Raw genomic sequence first — 12782 nt, 5'->3', positions numbered from 1 at the left:
CGTGCAAGGAGAGCATTTCCAGAAACTCCAAGAACACTGGAATGCAGCCTTGCTTCACTCAGAGTTAGTCTGGGGACTCAAGCATAGTCCTCCTCGTGGCCTCCACAGCCTCTCTCTCTGTCCTTGTTTCTCAGTGCTGCTCCAACAGAGGAAGCGCAGTGGGTGGTTTGAAAGAACAGAACCTTGTTTTTTCACATCTCAGGAGGCTGAGCTTGTAAATAGAGGGCACTGGCTCTAGGAGAAGGCTCTCTGGGTTGGCTCTCAGGAGAAATATTTGTTTCAGCCTCTGTAACACTAGTGTGCCTTAGAGCCTTGGAAATTTCCACATGGCATCTATCTTGTCCCGATTTGTGCTTGCTTCTCTCTGTGTCTAATCGACTTCTTTTATATTTCAACACTCATTAGGGTTAAGACAGACCCTTGGCTGGTTATGGCCTCATTAACATAACAAAGAAAGCCATATTCCCATATAGGATCATATCCTCAGGTATAAAACCCAGAATTGAAACCCTTCACTGTCAGTTCCATTCCAACTCATAGCGATTCGATGAGGATGGAGTACAACTGCCCGCGGGTTTCCAAGTCTGTAGTCTTTACGGAAGTCGACCCTCCCATCCTTCTCCTGCAGACCAGCTGTGATCTCTCTTAGCAGCAAAGCACCTAACCACTGCACCACCAGAGGTGTAAGGGTTAGGATGCCAATACATATTTTAAGAGGATACAAGCAATCCATAACACTGCTACTTATGGTATTTTCCATATGATCTGCATTCATTGTTATTAAGTCTAGAATAACTAACCAATGCATCGTCAGAGCTACATGGTGAAGATAGGCGCTCACATTTGTTAGGGAAGGTGCTTCCTCCAGTGGACCTCCCCGTTCAGTCAGCGCTGCATTCTCCTGCGTCTTCAGTCCCCTGAGGATACAGTGCTAGTGAGTAAGAAGAGGAATTGCTTCTGTTCACGTGCTCCTCTAAAGGTTTGACAGCCTCAGAACCCCTATCTCACTCTCAGACTCACTGCTGACACATGGAGGGCAGCATTGCCCCTTTGAGTTTCTGAGACTGTAACTGATGACAGGAGTAGAAAGCCCCTCTTTCTCCCATGGGGCGCCGCTGGGGGTTTCTAATCGCAACCTTGCAACCAACCACCATACCACCAGCACTCCTGAGAAACCTTATGAGTGCAAATCAACTTGATGGTAGCAGGTTTGATTTTGTGTAAACTGGAGGCTCTTGAATTTTGCAATTACTTTGCTATAAGTTCAGTGCCTACACAAGGCCCCTGTAGCCAGAGGCATATCAAAGGGCAGGTGTGGCACTTGCCCTGGGTTGCGCTTGAAGGTTAGTAGCACTGAGCAGCTTCTGTTACCCATCAAAGCTTGTGTAGCCAGCTATGAGAGGTCATTTAGCATATTAAAATTGGTACTTTTAAATACCTCCAAATATAAAATATATAAAAAGGCAAGGTAGACTGTGGGGTCTTGCTTGGTGGAATTTAGAAAGGGAAGAAACGGGCCTGGGAGGGGACCGAGGGGTTGGGATGACTTTGAGTATGTCATAGACCAGCTGTCATCAGTGAAAGGAAGAAAGGTGAAGTTGTAATTTTCATGTAGTGCCATAACGTATTAAATAAAATATTAGTAAGCTTGACTTGCATTTTTGAGCTGATATTATGGTAACGTTATTTAAAAGATTGCTGTCAGCTGTTTGGACAGGGGTGTAATTTCACTGCCTGCCATAGGTGCTGTTTTCTGTGGATTTGCCTCTCCCTGTAGCAGAGTGTTGGCATGATATAAATTCCTTCCGGAGTCCACACGGTACTGGAAATAAATGACTGAATTATTTACTTCATTAGCTCCAACTTAGCAACTAAAAATGAAAGACGAGATCTCGACGTATCTATCAACACCCTAGGTGAGATGCTTTTCATGGGTGTTCTCTCATTTAATTCTTAAGATAGCCTAGAACCTCCCATGCCTGCTTTATAAATAGGAAATTAGCAATAATCTGCATTTTAAAAAAAAACAGTAATGTTCAACTTTTTAGAGACCCATTGCTTGGGGGTAAGAAGGAAGAAAATCATCCGAAGTTGACTATGGTGAGGATTCCACAACCCTTCTCACTCTGACGGAACTCTGGAATCCTACGAGATGCTGGGTATATCTCAATAAAGCGAGTTCCAAAGCTTAAAACACTGCTGCGAATCAGGGCCAACTCATCAGCTGACCCTGGAGGACTGAGCGGATCTGCTCCCCAGCGCCTCCCGGGCTGAACTCTATGAAAGCAAACAGACACACCTTTCTCCACAGACCTGCTGGTGCATTCCGAGAGGCTGGGTAGGTCCAAACCTCAGGCCTTTGGGGTCAGACGTCAAGGAGGCTTCACTACCAAGGCTTCGAATCCAGCTTTCTACTTCCGACTAAATAGCAACTAGCTTTGCTATTCACCCCACCCCCACCCCCACCGCCCCATTCCACGTATCCTGATCCATTAACCAGTGAGCAAAGGGAGTCAGTGCAAGAAAGTTGAAGCCCGGAATTCAAAAATGACCAGATAAGGTATGCCTGTCAGACATTGACAAGACAAAAGACTCCTTAAAATGTTCATTCCTGGTTGGTTGGTTGGTTTGTGTGGGTGGGGGTGGGGGTGGGGGTGGGGTCCTTATGCAAACTGAAAAGAATGCAAACAGTTCAACACGTGTCCATTCTCCTAGGGAGAGGTGCTACAGTGCAGGTGGAAAAGCCTCCCTGTCATTCTGGAATTCACATCACGGGCGGTGCTCTGGTCGGCCAAAGGCAGACTGTTTGACCTTGGGGATAAGGTGTCTGAAACAGGCTAATGAGGCATGCCATGGCACTGAAAAGAAAGTAAAAGAGGCAACCCCCCGAGAATTGAAGTTAATGTCCACAGCAGCAGAGCATGGGCGGCCAGGAGGCATTCTCAGATTGTCACATTAGACCTTGACGTTTTCTCACGCTTAGCACATGGGTGGAGAGCCATACAGATGTGTGCATAGACGGATATATGAACTGAATGTCAGAGTGCCCATCTTCATTCTTTAAAACGTTGTCAATTTTTGGTCTCCTAAGGACAACTCTTCTGAGGGCTCTGAAAGGGCTGTGGTAAAATAAAGCAAATACTCAGTTAAACATAGCATTCTTGTCATCCTTTTTCTCGGGCCATTAGCTTCTTCCCAAATGAATAGGCTGAAAAAGCTTGCTTTTAATTAGGCAAATTAACAACAACATCTTGACACAGACAGATAGATAGATGATAGATAGATACATAGATACATGGATAGGGAGTTAATTGGGGAGTGGTTGGATAATGGGTAGATAGATATGTATGTGTTGATTAATATTTAATAAATTCCATATTATCTAGCCTACTTGGAGAACAATTATTATTTCTACTTCCTCAAGCATTCTGGGGTTGCAGTTTTATAAGAAATCAAGCACTAAAAGCATGCATTTGCGTGTTGACCATCATGGTGGTGGAGTAGAAGTTCCTTGAACGTTCCTTAGTGACACAAATTAGCCGTGGTGGAGCACCAACATCAGTTATGGGAGAGGGATAGCAGTGTTGGTGAGATACTTTGGGGGGTTAAAGTTCTAGATGTTTACCAGAGAAAGGGAAGTATTATACTGAAACTTGCTCCAGAAGGGACTGAAAATAGAAGTAGTTAGGATGGTTGCTTTACCAGCCTTCAGACTTAATTGTTGCTCCTTCCAGGAAGATCTCCAACACTTGGCTCAGCACTGGCTGGTTCACGATGACAATTGCACTGGAGCTCTGTGACAGGATCAATGTTTATGGAATGGTGCCCCCAGACTTCTGCAGGTAGGATTTATTCTGCAAGTGTAATTCATCAGTGGTGTTGTGCAGGGTTTATAAATATTTGATTCTCAATATCAACCACAAAACATGTCTAAATGTCTTCTTCAAGCAATTAATTAACATGTCTCAAATTCTGACTTCAGAAACAACAAACAGCATTTAATTATGTGATATAAAATATTGAAAGTTTTTGTTTGTACTGCTGGAGAATTCATCCGTCTTGTGAGTTTCATTTATCCTCTGAATATTTATCAGCCAAAAGTAATGGCATAATTGCCATAATATTAATGATATTATTAAAAGCATAAGAAAAGTCTTCTCATTTGAAAAGAATGTGGTGATTTTTAATGCATTAAAGAGGGAAATATCCTTGATAATGGGCCTGTTTTCTGAAATTAAAATATTCCTCTGATCCTCTTACCCTTGCCACAAGAGCCGCCTCATTTTGAGCTTCTGAGAGTACAGACATAATTACTTTGATATATCACTTAATAGGGACTATGCACACATCTTCGTTTCCACCTTAAATTACCTGCTAGCATGTGCTCAGGCAGAATTTGGTGGCTACCGGCAGATGTACTGAAAAAGATTTTGGGTCTGATTTGTGGAAACCACTTTTTTTTAAAGCCCATCATTTAAAGTAATGATGCCAATAAAGTCAGAAGGTACACTCGTTTTCTCCAAGGCTTGATAACCTGCACTCTGCCTCAATCCTGATCTTTAAACGGTAACACCCATGAGTAGAGTAAAAGGTATTTTCAACTTTGTTAAAATTTGTGCTTGCTTACACCTTTGAATTTTATAAATTAACTTCTTGAAGACCTTGGGCCTTCATAAAAGCTCCATTTTGAAGGGTGAAGCACACAGGAGAAAGAGTACTTAAGCATGACATTCCATTGTGCCACTTGCCTCCTGCCCTTTTACATTCAAAACCCAGCAGAAGAGATTCCGTCCTAATTCACATAGATAGAAGCCAATCCAAAGAGTAAAGGCAACGTGCGGATGGAGCAGGCCCAGGCCTTCCCAGGGACGACATTATGCAATGCAGTCTAAAGCCACATGGCTGCAACGAAGATACTACACTCTTTCGTGCTTTATAGGCTTTCAATCACCTATAGAAGTTTGTAATTGCCAGGGAAGCACTGAGTATTTTTAATTTTTCTCACTTATTTATTTTCAGAAAAGGGGGTGGTAGGCCAAATAAGTTTGGGAATTTATGTTTTAAAGTGTCATCAGAAGCACATGTAATGTCCACACTTATCGCAACATGCATAGCAATACGGCTCGTGCCATATGTATTCTCAAAAATCATTGAGCTTTTCTATAGCCCTTCCTACTTCCTTCTGAGCCGTCGCTGGAATTTCCTTTAATGTCCATAATTCTACTAACAATCTCTTCAAGAACATCTAGGCTTTTCCTATTAGGCTCCTTAAAATTATGTAGTGCTCGGCCAGCTCCACATTGTAAGTATTTCTCAGAGAAGCACCATACCGTCTGGTATCAAACTCTCAGGGGTGTCTAGTGCTTCTGTCACACACGTGGATCGTTTGAGCAAACAGAAACTCATTTTCTAGCAGTTGAAGAGGCTGGAAGAGGGGGTGGCAAGTTGCTCTGTGTGGCTACGCCTATCTGTGGCTCTTTGGTGATACGTACATGGGCTTTGAAGTAAAACGGAAAATTGTAAAGGCTATCATTCAGATAATGGTGATTTCATTTATTTGTAAAAATAAAGTTATGGCTCTCAAATAATTTTTCAGTTGTTGAGAGAGACAAGATTTTCCTTTGTCTCAAAGGCTTGCCAACCCCTGCACTACAAGTATGCATTCAAGGTTCTGGTTCTGAGGGCTGGCTTTCTTGCTGTTGGCTTTTGTTGCTGATAAACTTCAGGTCCTGGGCCATCTTCATGTGGTTTGGCATCTCTTTCCCCATCTCTGCTTCTAGTTCGAGTTTAATCTTTTATATACCAAAAGAGATGGGCTTAAAATAGGTCTTACACCAATCCGGTCTCATTATATCATAAAGAGAACCCATGGCCAAATGAGATTATAATGGGAAGCCTCCAAACCCAAACCAAACTCTTTGCCATTGAGTCGGTTCTGACGCATGGAGACACCATGGACGAAGCAGAACTTCCCAGGTAGGTTTCCACGGCTGTGGAACTTTATAGGAGCAGAAAGCCCATCTTTCTCCCTCAGACTGGCTGGTGGCCTACTGCTGACCTACTGGTTAGCTGCCCACCTGGTGGCCCACTAGGGCTAGAGGTTAGGGTTTAGAATAATTTTTTTAAATTATATTTTATGGGGATATACTTCACATGCCATGTAATTGAATAACTTGATTATATTAAGAGGATTTGGGCACTCATTATCACAATTAATTTTTGAACATTTTCTTCTTGTACTCATTGTCATTAACTCCCCATTTCCCCCCACCCCCCAATTGAGTATTAATCCAGTAACTGTCTACATAGACCAACTATCCTGGGCTTCATAGCTAGAAAATCATACGTAACACAAGCAGGAAGCAAGCAAACAAACCAACTACGACAGAAATAACTCAGCGACAATCAGATAAACAGAGGAAAGCCCCGTTCCAAAAGGAAGTTTACGATATTACAAAGTGAAAAATCTTTAAAATGGATCAAAAAGGAAATCAAGTGAGAAGGTATGACATTTTAACCGAATGCCATAATCAACTTGACAGTTTGTCTCTCTGCCGGATAGCGTGCCTAGTCACACCCCTCAACTCTGGTCAGAGGGAATTCACCAGAGGCTTAATCCATGTGGGGACCCTGCAAATGGATTTGGGCTTCCACTGTCATCCAGAGCCATCTGAAAACCAGGTGTTCACAATTTAAGCTTTGATACCATTCCCTCTTTCAGATTTTGTTAATTACAATCCTTTGGCCACATGGACTAATGTGCTAAGCCTTTAAGACCCCAGATAGCGTTTTTCCTGATAGCTGGGCACCATCTGGTTTCTTCATCACACTTTGCTATAGCAACTACATCTTCAGTATTCTCTTCATGAGGGCATGTACCAAGCAGGGCCATATCTTTTTTTAGATTGATACTAGAATTAAGTGCAAACCCAAAGTCCATTCTTATATCTCTGGTTTATGCATGCCTCTGGGTATGTCTTTAAAGACATTATCATCGTTTTATGAAAGAAAACATTATAAGTCACCCCCCTAGAGCATAAGGTAATTCAAATGATAGTATCATTAATTTAGTCAATGGCATAGAATTTAGAACACTGTACAGTGAATATTTTTGAGGGACAAGATTAAATTGATAGCAAAGGATCTAAAAAATGCAAACTGTCTTTGCAAATCAACAGACTAACAAAGGCAGTGGGAACAGCACTTGTAAGTATGCAAAGAACTGTCAAAGTTGATGACTTTATGGCTGATATAATTATGTAATATTTCCATTAGGATGCCAGAGAGAAAAAGCATGAATAAATTGAAATGTTAATGACTTAGCGTGTTCAAGGAAATAATCCATTTATTATGGAAAACAAATGGAAGGCAAGTTAATCTGTCATTTCTCGTTCTCTAAATTAGTTCATCATGGCTTCATGTATAGTAGGAGGGAAACACTTTATGGAAAGATACTCACATGGAAATCAAGATCATTTCCATGCACTAAATGTTGCAGCCAGCTCAGGCTTTCTGTCCCAATACACCATCCCCACAAGGTACTTTCAGCGAGAACTCTTCAAACGAACTCTGAATTGCTCAGGAAAGAGAACTTTTCTGAGTGTCAGCTGGTGACGAGGGCTACGACTAAAGGGAGAATCCTACTTCAGTCGTATTTGTTTTGCGAAGGGAAAGACCAGGAACAGTAACGACTGATTACCAAATGCCTGTCGTCTTCATTTCCAGCACACATTGCTTGAGCCACCCACAAGCCCTCTAACATGGTGCTTAAGACCCTGGGGTTAGGACAGACAGAGGCAGGTGTAGAATGTAGCTCTGCCAGCTCCGAGTGATGTTGCTTCTTGCTATCTTCATCTATGAAGTGGGGATGAGAAGATTAAGTAAGAGAATGGATTCAAAAATGCTTAATGGCCTGCCCAGCACATAATCAGTGCTCAGGAAAGATTATCAAGATTGTCCTTAGCCCGAGAATGGCTCCAAATGGGGTTGAACATGATTAGAGATTCAAAGAATAGGACATAACTTTTAGCGTCTGTGGACTTGGGGTAGCTTTAGACACAGTACAGTGTCATGAGCACAGCAGAACCACGCACCATGCGGCTTTTGCGTCCCTCATCTACGAGTCAAGTACTCTCATGAACAGTGTCTTCCACCAGAGAATAAGAAACCCATTTGTCAGCCAGTCCTGCTCCTGGTTTGACCATTTTTTAATTCTACTTTGTTTTGAAAGAAGCTGAATCCTTTTTCCAAATCTATTAAATGCCAAAAGCGTGGTCCATGTGTGTCAACTTCTAGGACTTCAGGACATCAGCGATCACCAGAGCTAAAAGATAAGGAAAGGTTTTCTGAACTAGTTTAGTCCATTGGCATGTAACACATTGAGAGTAGGGGCTTGGGTTGTTTGAGTCGTTGTTGGATCTTAGTGCATAGCACAGTCTATAGTTACTGCCATGGTATATAGTGGGTACTCATTTAAACATAAGTGAGTCCATGATCCTGTGTCCCCCTCCCTCCTGGGGCCTTGGAATTTGAGCCCAAACACTCATTTCTACTGCTGAGAAGCTGTGACTTTGAGAAAGCTGTTTGATTTACTGAAGCTGTGCCAGAGTCTATATGATGATTTCATGAGCTAATAGAAAAGAAATGCTTGGTGCAGTCGCAGTACATGTTAAACACATACAAGTTTTCAGTTAAAAGGACTTGCTGATCTGTTAGCATCTTTTAAAGCAGTGCCTAGGTAATACCAATTAATGATACTACGTTGGAGGTAGGTGGGAGCCTCATTGTTTGAAAGGGAAGGGCAAATGCCTGTGACAACTGGAAGTTGGATTCCACTTCTCTTGACCATTGAGAATTGGTTTCACGTGGACTCCTGTGTGGCAGATAGGACTGTCACCGTGTGCCACCAGTCTATTGCTTCTCCAAAGTGCTTAGTCTCACACTAGAATAAAAAGTTACCCAACTAGGGCCAATTCAACAAGCAATGAGCATGACTTGTTCATTTTTTTAAAAGTAGCTGTTCGACTTTAAGGCATAATTGTTAACTGCCATCAAGTCAATCCCTAACTCACGGTGACCCCACAACAAAGAGTAAAATGCCGACTGGGGGTGGTGCCCCATAAGGGTTTCATGATTGGTTGTTGGAAGCAGGTCTTCAAGCCTTTCTGCCGAGTCTGTCTTAGCCTGGAAGCTCCATTGACAACACACAAGTCTCCACTGACAGTCAGGTGGTGACTATGCCTGAGGTGTTGAATGGGGTCTCTTGATTGATGAGAGACATAGCTTTACTGCAAAATCTAATACTGACAAAAAAAGTCACTGGACCAGTGTGTAAACTTTTCATCTTTAATCTGATACTTTGGTAGTCTCCTAATTTCTCTCTTCTTCAAATACCACTGTGCTGCCAGATAAAACCACAAGACTAATCTTGTCCAAACCCTTCCTTCAGGATCTGCCTTCTACTTACCACTCTAGTCTCTTCTCTGCTTATATGGATTTTTTAAGTGATTTCATGAGGTTGTTTATTGAGCAATAATGAAACAAAATGGAAAGAAATCCGTTGCAAAATATGGGAGAAACTGAGTGAAAAGCAGGAGATAATTCTCTTCCAGGAGGACTTTATATAAACATGACTTCAGCTCCTTTGATTGATTTTCTTCTTGTCCAGAATGAACTACATCAGTTGGATCAGTTCCAGCAGAAGTGATGAGGCTCACCTATTTATTACCTCATTTCAGGATAAAAATGTATGAAATTGCCCAGCTGCTGATATTTCTTAAATATCCCCACTGTTAGTTCTAGAGGCTAAAGGTAAATGATAATCAAATTTTCAATAAAGAAGGCAGTCTTGTTATAAATACAAGGGAACCTCAAAACATTTGTGGGGGGAAAATTGAATGAAAAGATAATGTGTTTTTTCCACAAATTTTTGAAACCCCTTCATAAGCATACTTTTCAATGAGACAATATAGCTAGTTCAATTTTTAATGCTAAATTTAATTGCATGAATTTTAAAAATCTGTATTGTGGTATAGTATATAACAAATATTTACCACTTTAACTATTTTTAAGTGTACATTTCAATGACATTTACTTATGGCTACAAGGATCTACAATTATCACCACTATTTCTTTATAAAACCTTTACATATCCCAAATAGCAGCCCCGTACTTATTCATCAGTAATTCTCTATTCCTCACAAACCCCAGGCCTTAATATCTACATAAATATCTCATGAGACAAACAAGTCTTCTCATCAGTTTACATACCGCCTGCCTTGGTCACAGACCAGCTAAGCTGCAGAGTTAGGATTTGAAGCCAGGACTCTAGGGCTCTAGAGCTAGAGGTCTTAACTCCTCACGCAACTGCTTCCGATGAAACAACCTCTCTTCTTGAACCGGTCCTGACCTCCTGTCCGTGTCAGAATCTGTCTGTGCCCCGACTACATTTGACTCTTTGGCATCTGTACATTAACACTCGTCACTGTCAGCGGCACATGGTGTGTTTTCAGCAAAGTATTAGTTTCCTCTGGCTCTCATAACTAGATATTACACATCTGGTGTTTCATAAAAGTAGAAAATTAGTGTCTTACAGGTCTAGAGTGTAGGAGTCTGGATTTAGAGTGTTACAAGACCATGCTCGCTCGCTCTCCTCGCAGGGACTGTCCTTCCTTGTCTCTTCCAGCTTCTGATAACCCCGGGTATTCCCTGGCAGTCCTTGGTTGGCAGATGCAACTTCACAGGGCAGTCTTCCCTGTCTGCTTCTTCTCCTCTTTTGAAAGGACATCGCCCAGATGGGGCGTAGGACCTGTGTTATCATATGACCTCATGTTTCCCAATTACATCTTCAGAGATCCAGACAAGGTCATGTTCACAGATCCTAAGGTGAGGGCATTCCCTTTTGAAGGACACAATTTAAGCCATAAAGAATATATATGAGGGGCTTCAAAAGTTCATGGTCAAAGTCCATTATCTTTTCATTCCCTTTTCCCATAGACATTTTGAAGTTCCCTAATGTTGAGTCAATGAATAACTGAAAAACCTCCCTTTCTTTGGGGGTGTCTTAAGAGACTGACTCTGAACTTATCTTGAAACCAAAAATGCCAAGTCATGAAGCATATAATTAGAGGAGAACAAATTCAGGTTTTGAACAGTGCCCAGCGTCAACAGTGAGCAGCACCCTAGGAGAGGATACACATTTCACAGTCAGCTAGCATTGTATCCCGGAAGGGAGGTTTGGGCATCAGCCACCTCCTCTGCTTCTATAATCAGACTCCAAGCCTCATCAGTGTTCAGAAAGCTAGAGAAAATTAATGCCATGTCACACCAAAGACAGCATCAAAATATATTAATCTAGACAGTCGGCCCTTAAATCATCCCAGATCCATTTAAGAACATAAACCTATTCTCTCTGATGGACTATAAATTGCAATGAAAAGGTCTGTTATCATTGCTTTCCAAACTAAGTTATGGTAAGTATTTTTAATCTCATTTTCCATTGTAAAATATTTGCAATAATAATGGGCCAAGCATTTAAATTATCCCTAATCATCTTATTTCTGGTCATGCTTAGCACATTAGCAAGTTTCCAGCTCTCTGTTACCCATCATTTCTTGAGTCTTAATTAGCAGAGTAATGACTCAGAGTGATCATTGTCATGGAACTGAATTCATATCTCACCCATGATGTGAAGGACATCTCAAAGGTATCATGAATATCAGATAGCTGACTCTGCTAGAATTACTAGTGAGTGAGCATTAATCACACTGCCAGCATTTCAGGGAAGGGTCCTACTCGGCAGCAGTCCACTGTGTAGAATCAGAGGCTTACAGAGGACTGATGGGGGACGATGATGCCGCCCATGTGGCTGATATTTCATGAAGGGACTTAAACTGCCTTGTATTTTTCCCCTGGAAGTTTCTTGTTCCTTCCAGCTTTGCTCTAACGTGGCAAGAAGCCACTCCCGCAGTCCCCGATGAGTGTACGCCCTGCTGTTTGTCCCTGTGGCTACTATTGATCCATTGGGGACATGAGGGCACCCCCTAGTGTCCACAGTCAGTGGCAAGAGGGGAGGAGGAGTTTAAACAGCTCCTTTGGGCTCTTTGCCCCATGAGGAATGGGCACATCTAGATAGCATGAGTGTTATTCCATTTTGTTTAGAAGCTTTCCTTCTAAACCAGCAGTTCTCAACCTGTGGGTCACGACCCCTTTAAGGGTCGAACGGCTTTTCACATGGGTTGCCTGATTCATAACAGTAACAAAATTACAGTTATGAAGTAGCAACAAAATGAATTTTATGGTTGGGGGTCACCACAACATGAGGAACTGCATTAAAGGGTTGCGACCTTAGGAATGTTGAGAACCACTGATCCAAACAAACTCCAGGGGCAAGACATTGAAGCCACAGAGTAAGCGTCTTAGTGAGGCTCAGAGGACTGCGCGGAGGGCTGAGGAGACACTGTTGTAAGGAGGGAAAATCACCCCCTTCCAGCAGGGAGACCTGGGTGTGGTTCCTGGCCAGTGCACAACGTGCGCAGCCACTACCTGTCCTTGGGTGAATGCTTGAGTGTTGCTATGATGCCAAACAGGTTTCAATGAATTCTTCAGACAATGATGAACTAGGTAGAGGGGTCTAATGATTTACTTCCAAAAATCAGTCAATGAAGATCAAATAAGATCATAATCATCTAATCTATAATTGATTGTGGGGATGGCATAGGCCTGGGCAGCATTTCCTTCCACTGTTCATGAAGTTGCCACAACTACAAGATTCTGAAAAATTA

General features: G+C 42.1%; 1 protein-coding gene across 1 annotated transcript in view; it reads left to right on the top strand.

Moving 5' to 3' along the window:
• ST6GALNAC5 (ST6 N-acetylgalactosaminide alpha-2,6-sialyltransferase 5) overlaps nt 1-12782 on the top strand; it is a 38059-nt gene that overhangs the window by 14432 nt on the left and 10845 nt on the right. The window contains exon 3 of the mRNA XM_004699320.2: nt 3735-3842. Coding sequence (XP_004699377.2) covers nt 3735-3842 — 108 coding nt within the window. The remainder of the gene's footprint in view (nt 1-3734; nt 3843-12782) is intronic.

This window comes from Echinops telfairi, unplaced genomic scaffold (genome assembly GCF_000313985.2).
Source record: "Echinops telfairi isolate 266 unplaced genomic scaffold, ASM31398v2 ScPeMD7_443;HRSCAF=831, whole genome shotgun sequence".
Taxonomy (NCBI): domain Eukaryota; kingdom Metazoa; phylum Chordata; class Mammalia; order Afrosoricida; family Tenrecidae; genus Echinops; species Echinops telfairi.
Note: the sequence above shows the minus strand (reverse complement) of the source record. Positions and strands in the feature narration are given on the sequence as shown.